This window comes from Canis lupus, chromosome X (genome assembly GCF_048164855.1).
Source record: "Canis lupus baileyi chromosome X, mCanLup2.hap1, whole genome shotgun sequence".
In the NCBI taxonomy this organism is placed as follows: domain Eukaryota; kingdom Metazoa; phylum Chordata; class Mammalia; order Carnivora; family Canidae; genus Canis; species Canis lupus.
In genome coordinates this window covers 77,937,013-77,955,851 of record NC_132876.1, presented here as the reverse complement: position 1 = coordinate 77,955,851, position 18,839 = coordinate 77,937,013, and the positions used below count along the sequence as shown (strand labels likewise).

Sequence of the window (18,839 nt, the reverse complement as noted above, 5' to 3'; positions counted from 1 at the left end):
TTATACAGGTGTTTGTAACATTAATCTTTATTCTTGTCCCTGTGCTCGAGATTAATTTGCAGTAAAGATATTTCTTCCTAAAACCCAGCAGATAAATCCAAAGTCAATCACATGATTTTTGTTTGATGATGGTAGGAGTATAGACTTCCTTGGAAGACCCTAGTTCTTGGAAATTGTAAAATAAGTCCGTACCTGCTCTGTGAAATGATTCAGGGGAATTGTCAGTAGGCCAGAAATTGTGAGGAGTCCCTGAATGAAGGACAGCAGATGTGGTCTCACTCATTTGTTTGAGTAAGTCATGGCCCACAATCTGTGCAAAGGTCACTGCAAGTGGAGGTACTGGCCCAAGAGTGTTCTATGCCCTGGGGAGGTGCTGGCTGGCATCAGAACAGAGCACATAGGTGAATTAGTGCAGCAACAAGAGCAGTGTGGACTAACCCAGCATTTCCCTATCTCGCTCCCAGCACTTACCACCCAGGGGGTGGCTATAGATGTCTGCCCAGGTGAAAGCAATGCCTATGGACACTTGGGCACACGGATGGGACAATGTCTGGGGTGGATGGGTTAGTAGACAACCCCGGGGAAGAACAGGGTGCAAGACCCACAAGAATTGCTGCCAATGTATCCAGCCCAGCATATCCCAACCCAGTCCCTTCCAGCACTTTCACTGAAAATATGGCAGTGGTATAAATTCACCTCAACAGTGGCTCTTATTCATTAGCTATTCCCTGTGAATGAGGTACATATATGCCTTGTGTATGACTTTCCTTTTGCTGATGTAACAAGTTACCACAAATTTAGTGGCTGAAAACAACCAAATTTACAATTTTACAGTTCTGGAGGTCAGAAGTTTAAAATGTATCTGCAAGTCTGCGTTTCCTCCTGGAGGTCCTTGGGGAGAATCCACTTCCTTGTCTTTTCTAGCTTTGAGAGGCATCCTACATCCCTTGGCTCATACTCCCTTCTTCCATCTACAAAGCCAGCAGGGTAGCATCTTCTCTCCTCTTTGATCTCTGCTTCTATCCTTAGATGTTTTGCTGACTCTAATTCTACTGTCTGTCTTCTATAAAGGACTCTTACATTTACCTTGGGCCCATCCACATAGTCCAGGATAATCTCCCCATCCAAAGATCCTTAACTTAATCACATCTTCAGATTTCCTTTTGCCGTATAAGGCAATATATTCACAGGTTCTAGGGATAGGGATGTGGATGTCTTTGGAGCCTCGGGGGGGGGGGAATTTTCAGTGTACTCCATCTTGTATGAGCTATTTTCCTTTAATCTTTACAAAACCACTGTGACATGCCCATTTGCAGATGGAGAAACCGAGGCTTAGAAAGGTAGGGTAACATGCTGGACTTGACACAGCTCGGAAGGAGCAGGGCCAGGCATGGAAAACCTGGTAAGGTGACTAAGGATCTCTGCTTTGCTCTTCCCTACACCTGTCCCTTTTCTCATCTCTTTTCCTTCTGCTCCTATTCCAAGAGAGCAAGAATACTCTTTTCCATCGTAAGCCCTCTTGAACCACTAAATGTGCATGCATTCAATTGGAGCAGCTGCAAGGTGTGTGATGGCAGAAGTCAGGGCTTGGAAATCTGAAGATGTGAACACAGACACTGACATTCACCAGCAGCGCTATGATCTTGGGCAAAAGAGCTAACTTTTCTCTAGCTTCACTGGTAATTGAAGATTCTTGCAAAGGATTTCAGTTTGGATGCAATTTAGGCACAGAGCCTACCACAATGATGTTACTTTCCCTCTTCTCTCTGTACTCCCAAGGCCCTCACAAGTCAGTTGCCCTTCCTTTGTCATGTGCTATTTAGCCCAGACAAGCCTGTGGTCCACCATGTTCCAAGGCCTGGCTTAATTATTTCCTCCTGTTAAAACCATGCCTGGTGATATTCTGGCTATGAAATACACTGTGTTTATTTACCAACAACTTCTGTGACCTGTCTTACATAAATGTGATTTCTGTTAAGCATTTGTGAATACTGAATGTAGCTCACAAACTAAGTTACCTTGAGGAATTTGGATGGAAGCCACAGCCCTAGCTTGTACATTGCTTCAGGTAGGCTCTGATCCACCCTCGGTGCTATGGGGAGCTGCCCTGCCCTTATTGTGGAGTGGAGCAAAGGTTTGCTCAGATGAGGCCTGAGGCAGAGAAATGCCCACCCCCTCCTCAGCCAGCTGTTTGGTAGGCAGAAGGCAGTGCTGCGGTAAACGTGGACTGCTCCAAATTAGTTTGTGGCCAGGCTTCCCCAACAGAAAGCCCTGGATATAAAGAAGATTTCAGTTAGAAAGTGACTGTTGGGAAGAGAATTAGCTTGCTGGATCACATTCTCACAAAATCCCAACAGAATGGAGAAGCTATTAAAAAAAATACAGATGATTTTGCAATCCTCTAGGCAGATTCATAAAGAGCAAACATAAAACAAACAAAAGAGGGAAAAAAAACCCTGAATTCCAAGGAACCTGCTTTCATCCAGGGTCACTGTTATGTACTGTTGGATGTCCAGAGACTGAAAACAGGCCTGGCATGCAAGGCTGGAGAGATTAGCCTTTTCCTGTTGATTCAGAGGACAAATCACAGGACAGAGATGGTAAGTGAACTCAGCAAAGTCAAAGAGCTTGTAAGCAACACGGGCTGGGCCAGAACTCATATTCCCAGGTTTGAGCTCAATGCTTGTTACTCTATGCCAGGCATCTCCTTTCTACACATGTACAGGGGACTGGGCTTTGTTGGGTGCAATTCAGCTGGGAATTCTGCTTTCCACATGGGATACACTGCCCTGCCCTACCATTTAGTCACCAGGTGTAGCCGTATCCTGTTCCACAAACTCTATGGAGTATCAAGAGGCTAGACAGGGTCCTTTCACTCAGTGGGATTATAGGCTGAGGTTCTGTCAAGCAAGTATTTAATCTCTTCCAGCCAAAAAAGGTATAAAGTGTTTGCTTGCTTTTAAAATGTTCAGGTAAACACACGTGCAAAATATTTTCCATCATGTATTCCTTCAACATGCATTTATTACATGCCGCTCTCACACACTGCTTGAAACACCTGAGAGGCAAAGTCTGTGCTTCCTGCATGATAAGTGCTTTCATTTGTAATGTCATTTAATTCTCACAACCTTATGAGTACAGCACTTAATTAACCCCATATCATAGACGAGGAAACTGAGGCTCAGAGAGGTGAAGTGACTTAGGCAAAATAATATCTTTGAAATGACATAAGAAAGATACAGAGTGTTTGCTGCAGACTCCATCAGGGGAGCCAACATGGACCCACTACTCATTCAGGAAGACCAGCTTCAGGGAGGAAGAGGCCTGTGCGTGGGCAGATGGAATTTAGATAGTTGGGGATGAGAAGAAAAGCAATTCAGACAGAGGAAATAATGAGCAAAGACCCAGAGTGGATAAAGCTCAGAGTTTGCTCACAATTACATTTGGATTACCAAATGAATGAAAGAACCAAAATAAATCAGGTTGTCAGGTGGGCTGGAGCCTAGAAACCTCAGAGCCAACCTGCACTTCTACCACCTTTTTCCACCTAATCAGTCCCTGAAGCCTTTCCATGAGCACCCTTAAAATGCCTTTCTGCTTCTCCATCCCCATCGCAGCTGCCTTAAGGCTCATTTTCTTTTCTTCTTGCTTTTTGTACAAATTGCTTCCTAAGTGACTTGCCAGACAACAGTCTGGACAGCCTCTGTGAAGCTCTGCAAATCCAAGTCTGATGCTTTCCGTGCCCTGCTTAATAATCCTGTGAATATAGAACATTTTAAAGGTTCTGCAACTCTTGCACACACTGTTTGCTGCTTTTGCAGTCCCACTTCCCCTCATCGCCCAGCCATTCAACCATAGGCGTCCTAGGGTCCTAGATGGGTCCACGAATCAATTAGTACACATGTAAACTATTTCTGAGAACAGGGATGGTGGATCAATGTGTTGTGTATGCCAAGTCAGAAAAGGAGAACTGTGTCCACTGATACCTCCATAAATACACTCCTGAAGTCCATTCCCCAACATCCTCCATCACCACCCCTTGACCCATCAGTCTGCATTCTGTGAGAATGTGTTAGAGACACATTGCTTCCCATTACCTGCGAGTAAATATTGTACAAGACTGAAAAACACAGGAATCCTATGCTATTCATTTGTCCCGTGGGTCCCCCTGCCCTTGTCAATCTCTAGCTCTCACCTCTACCCTAGTCCCACCCCTGCCGCCTAGTGCCTCTTTTTCTCACAGCGGAAATTTGTGTGGAGGAGACGCCCACTTCCTCTTTGGAGTTCCGAGTGCGTGGCAGAAAAGGCGGAGTCTGTTCCGCAGAGCTTTCTCGCGGGCTCACAGCGGGAGCGAGTGCAGAGGGCCATTGCTCAGGCATTCCAGCTTCCCTGGGAGTGAGCTTTCTCGTTGAGCACGTCTGGCTTGTTGCTACAAAGACTATTGACATTGCTGGCTTCAGCAGCGGCCGCTGCTTAAGGTAGAGGTAGTTGCTTTCGGCAGAAGTTGCAGGCATTTCCCCCTAGAATTGCAATAGACTCAAGCGCCCATAGTAGAAGACATGCCTCGGGGTCGGAAGAGTCGGCGCCGCCGTAACGCAAGGGCCGCAGAAGAGAACCGCAACAACCGTAAGATCCAGGCCTCAGAAGCTTCTGAGACCCCGATGGCCTCTTCTCTGTCCCCAAGCTCCCCGGAAGACGACCTGAGTGGCCCTGAGGAAGAGCCTCGCACTCCGGAGGAGGCCTCCATCACCCCTGAAGAAGCCTCCAGCACTGCTCAAGCTCAAAAGCCCCCGGTAGCCCGGAGCAATTTTCAAGGAACCAAAAAAAGTCTCCTGATGTCCATATTAGCCCTCATCTTCATCATGGGTAACAGCGCCAAGGAGGCCCTGGTCTGGAAAGTGCTGGGGAAGTTGGGGATGCAGCCTGGCCGGCAGCACAGCATCTTTGGAGATCCAAAGAAGGTCGTCACAGAGGAGTTTGTACGGAGAGGGTACCTGATTTATAAGCCTGTGCCGCGTAGCAGTCCAGTGGAGTATGAGTTCTTCTGGGGACCTAGAGCACACGTGGAATCAAGCAAGCTGAAAGTCATGCATTTTGTGGCAAGGGTGCGTAACCGATGCTCCAAGGACTGGCCATGTAATTATGATTGGGATTCCGAGGATGATGCAGAAGTTGAAGCTATCCTCAATTCGGGGGCTAGGGGTTACATTGCACCCTAGGAAGATCTGGGGAAACCCTTAAGGGGGTTTGGAAACAATATCAAAGGTACCCCAAGAAATAGATTAGCTGGGTCCTGAATTGAATACCATGGGAAACGGGGTGGGGGGGCATTTGTTATTTGTGATCAGTGCTAATTGTTTAACTGCAAAATAGACCGTTTGCTTTGGATGTTGTACGATTTATACATTTTAATATAGTGCTGATTAAGGTCACAATATGATTAAAATATGATTACAGAAAAGATACTGTTTTTTTCTGTCATTGAGATTTAGTATGACAGTTTTGCTTATGTTATAAAATGAGCACATCATATACTGTGATCTAATACATATTTTATATCATTGATATAGGGTATTCTTCAAAGTTTGAAATAACCAGTATGTGAAAGACGGGGGAATTCTTTTATGTCTCACATTTCAGAAACCTTTGTGTATGCTTTGGTGTAAAGAGAAGTGACAAATACCACAAATTTGCTTAGTTACTGCACAATATACAAAAAAAAAAATAAAAGCATAATGACTAGGACACCTTGTTCATTTATTGACCACCAGTTATGTGTGAGACACCAGGCTAGGTTCTGGGGATACTCCGTGACACACAGTCCTCAGTTCTAAAGAATGTTCTAGATTACACAGGAGAAACAAATATGTAAACTGGCAGTTTGGTAAACGCCATAATAGGGAGTGAGTAGGGGTGCCATAAAAAGGTAGAAACACTTAGGTGACCTGTCTTGGGGGTGGGGCGGGAAAGAGGAGACAACAGAGGATTCTATGAGAATGCAAGAGATGCTGAAATAAGTTTGGGGGAACTTACAAGTGGCATCAGAGCATTCTATGAAAATACTGTGCATTAACTAATTTTTGGATACCTAACCCACCTTGTGGGAGGGGGTATTGGCAAAGGGAAGGGAATATCTTGGGTTACTGTGGAAATAGAAAATACACTTGAATCAGCTTGAGAGGAGGGCAGGGGAGAGAGGGAGTGGTTGCAAGAAAAAGGACATTGTGGGGTACTATAGAAATTAAAAAGATGGAACTGTCAGAAAATTCTTGGTGAGATGACAAGCTGAGGTCTGAAAATAATATTGAAGACGGGGAAAGGAGTAATTATGGAGGCACTAAAAGCAGCGTGGACACTAGGGAGAAAACAAATTCTCCACCAAATGATTAAGGCTATGTTAAGGGGAAAGTGGAGGAAAGGTGGGGAAGGTGGGGAAGAGGTGAGCAGAAGCTAGAGCCTCAGAGGATGGGAGTTATGGCTGACTTTAATGAGAGCAAAGATGGTTAATAATAATGATAATCCTGGAATAATACTAATTTTTAAAAAAGCAGCAAAAGCAGAGCCCCTTGGATGAGTCAGAGAGAAGACCTGTGGCATCTCTGAAAGATAACCTGGCACCTTTGTCAGAAACTACAGTTTGTTAAGGTGTGCCAATTGTTTTAAAAGTGTGTGTGTTTGGTGGGGGTATGCATTTTGGCGTGGGAGGGGAGCAGAGTTAGCACTTTGACTTTCTCCTTCAGCCAGAGTAGTGAGAGCCACTTGGCATGGTGGCCCATGGTGCACTAAGCATGTGGTATCAGGTTTCTTTCGGCCTCTACCAAGGAGCTCAATGCCCTTCCAATCTAGTCTATCACCAGGGAGTTCTGAATCCTCTATCTCACTCTGCAGCAAATCTGGAGATGTCCGAGCCGTCCCTCACATTCTCTTCAGCTACAGTTAAAGAACATGCATAAGATGTTCTGGCTACCCCCAAAGCCTACTACATCTACTTCTAGAGCTAAACACTGTGTGAACTAAGTCCTCTAATAGGGAACCCCAAGGAAGGGTGCCTCACCTAGCTTCGTGGAGCTCAGAGGGAGCAGCTATCACACACAAGAGTGGCCAGTGTCCCTTCTTTCTTTTGCCTCCTGTCAGTCTTCTCCTGCTTTCAGCTGTGTGCAAGGTAAAGTCACTGGAGCCAGTATAGGCTACCAGATGACTCTCTGGCAAAGGCCCAGGGGCCCACAGACATCAGCCTGCAAAGGAGGCTTCAAACAAAAGTAGGAACTATGATGCCTCAGCAGCTCCAAATTCATTCAGCAAGCAAGGAAATAGTGAGAGCCTTCTATGATTCAGGCAGTGTGATAGAAACTGAGGCTGCAGAAAATGAAAAGGCATGTTTCTGGCCCCAGAGGAGCCCTATTTGTCAGTGCCACCTCCAGAAGTAGATAAGGTATGAATCTGAGGTTCAGATTACCAAGTGACTTTCCTGTCTAGAGCCACAGGGGTGGCAAGTGACAGATCCTAGGCAAGACCCCACATCTGGTCTCTGAAAATCCAGAGTGTTTTTCCATAGGCCACCCTGCTGTCCATTCCTGCCTGCCGATGCACTCACAAGGTCTCTGTCTTCAAACACATGTAAAGTCCGTGGTACAGGTCTCAGTAACCCGAACTGCAGCCTCAAATCCTTTTGAGGACAAGGCTGACTTAAAATACTCTCCCTTTTATAGAGAAAGGGCTCGTAGAAGTCAGTTGGTACCAAATCAGTCAGCTAGTAAGTGGGAGAGCCTGCAGAGCAAAGATTTATTATTGAGCATCCCCTCTGTACCTGGGGCTTACCACATATTATCTCTGCCAGGTCAGTAAGATCACCCGTTTTACAGGAAGCTCCAGCTAGCTTAGAGGAAGAAATACTGTCCTTCCAAAACCTGTCTGAATCTATCTTTTCTTTGGTTCTGGTGGGGAATAATCATCCAATTGTCTAAAATGGTTCTTTGCAAGTGTGGGCCAAGAAGCTTAATTCAGTCAGAGAACCAGTAGTACCCAGTATAAAGGGAGAAAGAGTGGGAGTAGACAGCAAGCTGCATTGTAAAAGAGATGACTGCTGGAATCCTGAAGGCCTCAGGCAGGAGGCTCCACAGGGAGGCACAGAGGCTCTTGTGACCTGCCTCAACCCAGCAAAGGAAGCAGTTAATGACTCACACTCACTCTCGCCTTGGCCTGAAGGTTTAGTGTGTCTCCCATCCCTTTGCGCCCCCAACACATTACATTGGTACCGCAAAGAGTTAATCTTCATTTGATTAGGTAAAAGCTAAGCAAGGGTGGGATTTCCGGTGGCTGTGAAATGAATGACAGGGCTGACAGAGAGGCAGGGAAAGGAGCCTCTGGAAGGTGGTGAGAAAAAGAGAATATTCATTGTTTCATTTACATAAATTCTTTGAGCTTTGAGCAGTATCCATGGGGGACACAAGCTGGAAACCTCTTGCTTGTGTAAGTCAGCAACCTGACCTGGCTCTATCCCAGCAGAGTTTCCACACATTGAGTGGAAAGGCTGCAGTTTTAGTTGCCAGAATGCCTCTGGAGTGGATTGAGTTTCTGGGTCCTAGAATACTCCAGTTGTTTAGGGGGCTCAGGGATAGAGAGCTCAAAAGTCCCCAGTGCATAGCAAGAGTGGCAGCTGAGTGCCTAAATTGTGCCAGGCACTTTGATGGTTGTTTTCATACATTGTCTTTAATGTTTGCAACAGTCCAGCAAGGTAGGCACCACCAGGCCAAGTTTACAGAGGAGGAAACTCAGGGTCAGATATCAGAAGCAAGTTGCTAGGGTCACCTGGTTGGTCAGTGACAGCCTTGGACATGAACCCAGGGCCAGGGCCAGGGCCAGGGCCAGGCAAGTCTGAAGCCCACACTATTATAGTAAAACAACAAACCGCATCGCCAGGGCATCTGGGGCTCCACCCAGCTGTGGGAAAGTCCTCTGTCTTCAAACTCCACCACAACCCAGGGTCAAAGTGAGAAGGAACATGCTGGGGTGGGGTGAGGAGGCATGGGGAAATAAGGTTAAGAAGTCATTTGGGGATCAGCTGTGGATGTTCCTTTATTATGAATTATTGTGGCCCCGGTTGCTAGGCATCATTCAGGGGCTGCAATGTGTAGAACGAGTATTTCCTTCCAAGACAAATGTATCCTCTCCATCACAACGCCTTGCTCAGAAATTTCACCACCCTGAACATTCCATCAATCCTCAAATCCCAGGTCCTGGCTATTGCACAGTGAACCAATCAAACAGCAACCTTTCTGGTCCTGCCAACATTGCTGGCTGATGCTGTTTCCAATCCAGAAGGTACAATGGGTCACCACAACTCTGCCTTGAGCAGAGTAGAGTGCCTGGGATAAGACACAAGCAGAAAGCAGTTGACTATCTGCCTGTGCAAGAAGACAGGCTGAGGGGGGTCCTCCTTGGGCCCAGTATTGTGGCCATGGCCTCAGTAGTCAGGTGCAGAGCAGACCATGGCCATGGTGAAAGACAGATATGGATTCTGCCTGGGTTCACATTCACCTCGTGAGGTGGGTAGGGGCCAGGATCCTTCTGCATCCTTCCTTTGGCAGAAGCAAAGAACTCCAGTGTCCTGAAGGAAATGATTTTGAAAGCAGTGGTGGTGGTGGAGAAGGGTGATTGCTATGAAGATGTACTGAGACCTATATGCAGGTTACTCCAGGGCTTGTGAACCATGAAACAGTTAAACATCAAAGAGCTAATGGAATTTCTTTGAAAATCTGTGTGAGGACACTTGCACAAAAGGAAGGTCTCAGCTCAGTCAAAGCTGTATAAAACAATGGCTCTGGAGAAATCCAGGGCTTGCCGAACAGATTTTGGGAGGGAAAGTAGACTCTAGGTTTGTTCTGCTCATCATTCAACAGACATAAAGCCCACACAGGGTGGTTTGGAGGGGAAGGTAGAGCCCATAAACAGCTGGTGAAAATCAGGCCCAGTTCTTGACTGGTCAATTTCTGCCTCAGTTCCTTGTGACAAATGACACCCTAGAAAATGTTATCTCAAAATGTGCAATGTATGAGAAGTGCCTGAAATCCCTCCTGTAACTATGACCAAGGAGGCCCTTGGATTCATGCTCAGCCTATAAAGCTTCAAAAATAACTAGGCCTCTGTCATTTTGGATGCTGTGATTATCCATTCACCCATTCGACACACATTTACAAAGGTCTATTTGTGGGATACCTCAGTGGGTGAGGTTGAGCGTCTCAGTGGCTCAGTGGTTGGTTGAGCGTCTGCCTTCAGCTCAGGGCATGATCCCGGGCCTGCGATCAAGCCCTGTAAGGGGCTCCCTGCAAGGAGCCTGCTCCTCCCTCTGTCTATGTCTCTGCCTCTCTCTCTCTCATGAATAAATAAATAAAATATTTTGCCAGGAAAGAGAGGGATCATTAAATTCTACTAAAGGGTAAGCAGAGTAGAAAGAAATGAAGAAGGTGAGGGGGTTCATTTTGCTGATATATAAAGGAAGTATCGTTCAGGCAGAAGGACGAGTTAGTGCAAAGGCTCCAAAGCCCAGGAGTGTCTAAGCACATTTGAGGAAGGGTGGACAGGCCAGTGTGGCTGCTGTGGACTGAGCGAAAAGGACAAGAGTTGGAGATGAGGTCAGAGATATTAACAGAATCCCACCTTATGTGGGGGCTAGTAGACCATCTTAAGGAACTTGGCTCTTGTTTGCAGTAGAATGTGGGGGCCAAAGGAGGGAGGTCTTGAGGTTCTGAGCAGAGAAGCGGCACAATCTGACTTACCTTTTGACTACTTACTGTGTTAAGAATAGAGTGAAAACAGGCAAGGGTGGGAGCAGGAACACCAGGTAAGAAGCTATTGCTGTAAGTCAGACTAGAGATGATGGTGGTTTGGGTCATCTATAGGTAACAGAAGATGTGATGGGAACTGCTCAGCTTCTGGATACATTTTGAGGTTGACCTAAAAAAATTCCTGATGGTTTGTATATGGAGTGTCAGGAGTCAACACTGACTCCAGGATTTGGTGGGTGTTTTGTTTTGTTTTGTGTGTGCATCGTGTTTTTTGTTTGTTTGTTTGTTTGTATGTTTCTTGTTTGTTTTTGTGGTTTGTTTGTTTGGTTGGTTTTTTGGCCTGAGCAAGGAGTAGAATGGAATGCCTGTCAAATGATATGGGAAATGGCTGTAGTTGGAACAGTTTTTATAGACGGCAGAAGGGATCAGGAATTCAGTTCTGAGCATGTTGAGTTAAGATGTCTCTTTGACACTCAATGTGAGTTGAGTAGGCAGTTGTATAGAATTCAATTGTATAGAAGTCAGGAATTGGGCAGCCCCGGTGGCCCAGCGGTTTAGTGCCGCTTTCGGCCCAGGGCCTGATCCTGGAGACCCGGGATCGAGTCCCATGTCCGGGATCGAGTCCCACGTCAGGCTCCCTGCACAGAGCCTGCTTCTCCCTCTGTCTGTGTCTCTGCCTCTCTTTCTCTCTGTGTGTGTATCTGTCGTAAATAAATAAAACATCTTAAAAAAAAAAAGAAGCCAGGAATTTGGCTGAAAGATTGTGTCTAAGATGTAGAAAAGGAATTTAAAAGCCATAAGACTATTATGAGATCAGATAGGGAGTGAGTGCACATAAGGAAGTGCAGAAGATCATGGACAGAGATTTGCAGCATAAAGGGATCAGAGAGAAGAGGAAATGCTAACTGAGAAGACAGAAGTTTCACCAGTGCTGTAGACCAAGAATGTAGTGTTCGGAGCCGTGTGAAGCAAAGTGTATCAAGGGAGAGTCAGTGGTCAACTATGCTCAAAGTGCTGACACCAGGTAAGGTAAGAGGAGGAGTGAGAGGTGACCATTGGAGTTAGCAATGCAGAGATCCCTAGTGACCTTGATGAGAGCAGCTTCGTTGGAGGCTGTGATAAGGATGTGTGATAAGGCCTGCTCTAGACAGGTTTAAGAGAGAATGGAGGTGAGGAGTCAGTGAGTATAGGCAGGCCAGCCCTAAAAGGAGTTTTGCTGCAAGGGGGAGCAAAGGCATTGGGCAGCATCTTCTAGGGGAAGAGAGAGTCAAGAAAAGATCTATTTCAGATGGAGGAAACAGCATTGTGCTGAAGGGAAGTATGCAGCAGGGAGGAGTGAAGTCAACAGCACAAGGGAGGCAGACAGAATTGTTGGAGCAGTAACTTTGAGAAGGCAGGAGGGCACTTGGATCTTGCAAAAAGAGCAGGACTAGAGCGTGCCCAAGGAGTTGCAAATCATGTAGTTACCAGATTGGATAGAGATTAGCTAGGCTTTACACCCGGCCCCCCATCCCACCCCCACCCCCAAACTCCCCTAGCTGAGGTCAGGCACTTGCCTATTTGTTGAGCGTCCATGTCTGCTGAGCATCTATTAGGTATCAGGCACACTTCAGAGCACCTTAGTAACATTTAATACTCCAAACATCTCAATAATGTGGGTTATATTGTAATCCCCATTTTATAAGTAAGAGATGTACTGCACAAGCTGTTCAAATGGATTGGCCAAGGGTATACAGCAAACAATTGGAGGAGTAAAGTTTTGAACCCAAACAGTCTGTCTCTCAAGGCAGTCTTATAACCATAGGCTCCAACCTGCTGGCAGATTGGCAGTGTATGAAGTGCTTTTGGTTCCTCTTACTACGTTGTTATGAAGCCTCCTCACTGAACCACAGCTGCTTAGAATGCCCACATGAGAGCCACAGTCTGTATGTGTGAGCCTTACTTTCCGATATGACACAGCTGGTGCTCTAATCAGTGCTGGAGTTATAGTCTAAGGCTGAGGCTGAGTAGCAGAGCCCCTGAGATCTTGGCTTGCTTAAAACAGACCCCTCCTCTGAAGGCTGGCCCAGCTCCAAGTGGGACAGACATCCCAGAACCACAGAACTGACCTCTCCTTGACTTTTAGAACATCCTTACTACCTGAAGATCTGTTTTCTGACCAAGCCAGAACAGTAGCTCCCTGGGGACATTAACAACTCTGATCAAACTAAAAGGCCACTCAGAACACTATCCTTTAGGCTGTTGGTCATACACACGCACGTGCGCACACACATACATACTACACACGATCTGTTTGTTCTTGGTCGGGCTTCCTTCAGTTGGTTTCATTCTGAAATCTTCCTACTCCCTGATAAACTTGTCTAGCAAACAATCCCATATGACATGACCCCCAAGGAATGAGCTTCACAGTGAGGTGAAACCCTACCTGCAGAGTAAGACTGAGACTAGATAAAGCTTTCACAGGATTGGGTCTCAGGTCACAGGGTCTAAGCCTGTCCCAGGAAAAGAATAATTATATGGCTAATCTAAGCCATGGAGAATGAATTCAGACTCCATGAAAAAAAAGAACAGAGGAAGAAGAGAGGGCACTGGGGCCGTCAGAGACCTACACTCCAATAGTGATGACCCAGAAATGGCAATCAAGGCCTTTAAGCCACCCACGTCTCTGCAAATGGACATTTAGTATTGTTTTACTCTGTTTTCCCTTCAAACAGTGCTTTAGTTAACATGTTTGAAACTGTGTCCCTCTTTTCAGAGACAAGCTCCTCCAAGATGCTCCCCGTCTCCGCTGCAGGGATAGCAATAAAGGCTGCCATTGAGCTGGTCCTCAGGCATCATTGGCCTATGCGGTGGGGGTGAGGGGGTGGAGAGCAGCCACCAGGACTAGGTAATCAGCATTTCTGAAGTCCTAGTAAGATAAACAAGTGCTGGACACCAATGGAGCAATGGTTGAGGTAAACTACACAAGGCGAGTGGAAACCTCCTGGCCCCAAACCAGGAGGTCTACTTGTGGACCTAGCTGAAGTTATGTAGCTTGTATCAGCCTCCATGTACACCACCAAAAACACAAACAATGCCTCTTGCTTTATAGACACGCTGTGGCAAATAAATCGCCTGATCTTCACAAAGCCCCTACACTGCTGCTTCTCAAACTGTCTGAAGTGAAGGATGAGGATTTCGTTTTTCTCCAAGTCAGTCACTCATGGATCAATACATTCATATAGCACAGGGAAAACAAATTAATACAAAGAAGAAAAACAGCAAAGACACACAAAATACAAGCCCTGGTTTTTGTTAATGTCATAGAGACTCTTGCCATCATAAAATACAATGATGCTATAAGAACTTTCTAAACATGTACTCTCAATTTATGTACTTACCACAGATTGGTAACACACTTCTGCAAGGCAGCAAGTGTCCACGGACTGCACTTTCATCCCTTCAGCTCTGGCACAGTGCCTGGCCTATTACAGACAATCAATCGGTCGTCGCTATAGCAAGGGAATTATTACAAAATATGGTCCTTATCATGCGGGAGATTAAATAATAAAAATCACAAATAAAAAGAAGAAGAATTATCAAGTGATTCAATTGCTGACGGAGTGTCAAGAGAGTTCTGTGCCCAAGAAGGAGTACAGGAGTTCAAAAAGAACATATCACAGGGGTCAAGACTTCCGCTAGGCCTTGACAGTCGAGGAAGGATGGAACTTACTTTGTAGCTTTTTGTATTTTATGATTGTATAGGAAAGTGTCAATGTTCAGTGCACATATTTCTGCCAGTCCTGAAAGCATACAGAGTTTGGGAAATATTTTTAGCCTTAATCCCACCATCCAGAAGTTATCTGTGCTAACATTTGTGGGTATACTTTCAATGCATAGTCAAGAAGATGACACTGATGATAATAATAATGAATATGATAAAAATTATAATTACAGATAAATATATATATATATATTTAATGCTACACACATATTTATAAATATCTACACCAGTTTTCTGTGTACCAATACAAACAAAAGTGCCATGACTCAGAGACCCCTCTGTTATCACTGTTGACCCCATCAGCCATCTTGGGAAAGATCCCCACAGTTGTTGTGCCTGGGAGTCCCAGAAGGGTGACACAAATTGCTACCAGGACCTATCTGTTCACTATAGTCTCCAACAAGCAATCTTGAAGTCCTCTGAGAGAACTTCAGTATAGCCTCCGGGTAAGATGATGTCATGATCTCATGATGTCAACATTGCTCCCAGGCATTTCACACGGCTGCCAAAGCCCAGGTGCCAGAGCTGAGCTGTATTCCGTGTGGAAGTGCATGCTGTGGTCCTGTTCCCAACTCTGTATCAAAGGTGGATCATGAAGCAGCTCTGCTAATCCCAAACCACTCTCTCAGAATACCAGTACCCCTCACTTCCTACCCTCCAATCAAGGTTATCTGAAACAAGTCCCCAATCTCCAACACAATGCACCTCACAGTTAGAACCTCTAGAACCCCGATCTGGACAATTTACGGCATACGTGCACACGCATACACATATTAATGCATTGTTGAGGAGGAACTGCCTAGCTGGCAAGTGAACAGTTATTACAGCTGCCCCTCTCTTTGTGCACTGGAGGCAGTTCAGAGGAACTGGCTGTTCCAGAACTCTGGTCTCTCCACCCTTGCTGTGTAGGAATGAATCCCCTTGCCCCCCAGGTCATACAGGAAAAAATTAGTATTTCCCTGGAAGAATTGTACTAAGACCAAACAATAAGCAAAATAATACCCTCAAACATCAGGATAGAACTGGTCTCTGTCCCAAGGCTGATCATCAAACTCAGTCCACATACCACCTTAGCCTGTCATCAGCCATCAGCTGTGTCATCTCAGCCACACAGATCTGGGGCATGGCTTGGTGCTAGTCTATGCAAATGTGATCCTCAGACCAAGGTAAGTGAAAAGTGGCACCACAGACCAGCCCTGCCAGGGGATCTCCTTTCCCTGAGAACCTGTTTCCTTTACTGATGTCTGGTAGGGCCCATCCTCCCCCCATGCTCCTCTGCACCCTGGCTACACACAGCACATCTTCCTATTGTTGACTGCCCATGTCTGATCTTTCATCTGGGCTGTGCCCCTCACCCCCGTCCCTGAGACAGCTCGCAGGAGCCAGGATACCATGGGCTGTTCTGCCACCCTCAAGTTTGCTCGTGACATGGTTGGTCTGTGCTCCCCGTCCTTGAAGTCTGTCTGTCTACTCTTGTTTCCATATGCTCCTCTGACCCTCCTGCCTTCTCTGCTGTCCCTTCCTACGTTCAGCAGCCTCAGCTCTCATTCTCAGCTCATTGACTGAGGAGCTCTGACAGACGTGTCCTGGGCCCCAAAAGTGATGAAGTAAGCCTCCCTTCCCCCCAACAGGTGACAAGTCTTCCCTCCCAAGTCACACAGAAATGCAACAACCTCTCCCTAAAGTTACACTCCCATGCTCACAGACAGCTGCCTCACACATGTTCAGACTCTCCTAGATGGGGCATCATCCCAATCTTCACTTCTGAGTGTGTGCTCATAGGCTTACATTCCCAGGCAGGCAGACACACACCAAGGTGTACACACACAATCAGGTGCCACATGTACACACTCGCCATATGCACAACCCATAAACACACCACATATACTTCCACACATACAACCATATCTAAAAATGAATAGGTACCTTACAGCCACACATGCCACATGCAAGTAAGCAAGCATATACAATATACGTGTGCACAAAAAAGGAGAGAGAATATCTCAGAGGGGGATATGATGCCCAGAAATACACATAAATGCACGCATGCACACATACCTAGAAACTAACATACACATCACAAAAGCAAGTATACTCACTAAGACGAACATACATGCACACATACATACACATGAAAAGGAGCAAGTTATGTCTACTAAAACTGTCCAAATTTCAGGAAAGAAAGAAAGTTAAAGACGCATTTCTAAGCCTCTGGTTCTCCCCTCTTCCCAGACCTAGAATGCATAGATGTGAAGCTAAAGATCTGACAGTCTCTGTCTCTCTCTCTGTCGGTTTCTCTCTCTCTCTCTCTCTCTCTCTCACACACACACACACAGGCACACACGCACACATACAAGCACACACAGAGACATGGAAGCATGTTCTCTCACATATATAAACATGCACACACATATTCTCTCACATAATCTCTCTCTTACATACACACAGACATGCAAGTGGGCTCTCTCACACACAAACACGTACACACACATGCTCTCTCACATTCTCTCCCTCTCTCCCTTTCTCTTTCTCTCTCTCTCTCTCTCTCTCTCTCACACACACACACACACACACACACACACACACACACACATCATCCACAGAGATGGTAGGGGGGAGAGTGGAGGATGGGCAGCATGGTTCCAGATCCTGAGCAATGGCTACTGTGCGTAGGTGGCAGCTACATCCTCCCTGGATCCCTAGGTCACAGAAGAACCCAGTTCTTGGCACCCAGCCTGGACAGCTCCAAAGGGCAGAGACACGGCAGCCTGCTCCTCAGCTCCTTCTGTTCACTGTTTCCTGCTTCCTCTCCTTGCTGTGAGACCTCCTACTCTGTTGGCATGATGCTCTTGGAATGTAGCTATGAAGAGAAAGCAGATATACCTGCTGTTCTCTCCAAACACTAGTCTCAAGAATCTTGCCTTGGAAAGAAGAAGACAGAGTAAACATGTGCAGCGGGTGATGAAGGAGCACAAACAACTTGCATGCCAGGTCAGGGAATAGGAAATCAGCATACAAAGCAGCAGACATGTATCTGGGAGGAAAAAGAGGAGTGAGGAGAGCATGGCAGTGGAATCCTACCCGGTGACCCAGAGCTGCCAACGCAGCAGCAAAGATTTCCTCAGAACTCCCAAGAGGTCTCCCAGCGCCCCCTTCTTCCCTCCAGCCCTGTAAAATCAGACTGATTCCCTGAGAAAACCTCAGTCCATGGCATGATGACCTTTGATATGAGGCTTTAGGACATATGACTAACAAATACATAGACGGAAAATTCTTGAAGAACGTCAACAGCAGGGGGCCTCAACACAGGGCCCTGGTCATTGAGCTCATGCTGCCCCTCCTTCACCTCACCATGTAGCTGATGCGCCCAAAGCCCTCCACCCTCAGTCAGTAGACTCCCACAGGGCAGGGTATAAGATCTCCAGCAGCTAGGAGTGGGGCTGCTCAGGCCAGACCCTGAGTTCCAAGGACCAGGAAAACCGTGACGCCAAGTATTCTCCAGTCAGGCTTATAATCAGGGCCCATGTGCCTCTCTAGTCCTGGCAAGAAGTGTGTGGATCAGTGATGAGACTATGTAAGAATAAAACCAGCAATTATATTTTTTGGGGGGGAGGGGGGAAGCCTCTGAACTACCAGTTTTAAGAAAATTGTCAGAAGTGGGCATGCCAGGAGACTAAAGAAGCTGTGTATCAAGAGCAGGAACCCACTTAGACCACTATGCTAGGGTTTTCCTCAAAGTAGCTCACAGTCTATCTACATCAGCATCCATGTTCCCAAACAGTTCCATGAGTGCAGTTAGTGCCAAAGTGGAAGGCAATGGGATAACTAGTGGGATGTGCCATATTTGCCACTCCAAGAACCCATGGACTGCAGTAGCCTTCCTCTTCCACTGCACCTTACTGTGTCCTGCATTGTTGCAAGGAGGAACCACCAGCCAAAAGTCATGTTCATGGCTTTTGGACACCAATGGTGGCAGCAAACCCAGGTGCTGTTGTGTCTCTCTGCTAAAGCAGAGAAGTCAAGAGTAGACTGGTTGCTGTGAGTTCCTCCCTCATATCTATCTCCCAACCCCACCTCAATACTGGCAGACTATAAAGGATACTTATCTCTTAGTGAGGATAATATGGATAGGAAATGACTATCTGTCCCTGTCTCAGGTAATCAAGAGGGTGAACCTTGCTGCCAGTGAGGTCTCTGCACAGCAAAAGTAAGCCTTGGGTAGGTCAGATGTTGTGATGCTTGGGAAGGGAGGATGTGGGCTGTTCATCCTTGGACTGGTGGAGTCGACCAGC

At 46.4% G+C, this 18,839-nt stretch overlaps 1 protein-coding gene across 1 annotated transcript; it reads left to right on the top strand.

Annotated features, from left to right (window-relative positions):
• The first annotated feature begins 4,279 nt into the window (after window positions 1-4,279).
• On the top strand, window positions 4,280-5,745 carry MAGEH1 (MAGE family member H1). Its single transcript, XM_072815254.1, has one exon. The coding sequence runs from the start codon at window positions 4,560-4,562 to the stop codon at window positions 5,217-5,219; it is 660 nt and encodes a 219-aa protein (XP_072671355.1). The 5' UTR covers window positions 4,280-4,559; the 3' UTR covers window positions 5,220-5,745.
• The last annotated feature ends 13,094 nt before the right edge of the window (window positions 5,746-18,839 follow it).

What these genes read in the sequence shown, in the direction of transcription:
- MAGEH1 (XM_072815254.1), top strand. Translation starts at nt 4,560, where the DNA reads ATGCCTCGGGGTCGGAAGAGTCGGCGCCGCCGTAACGCAAGGGCCGCA.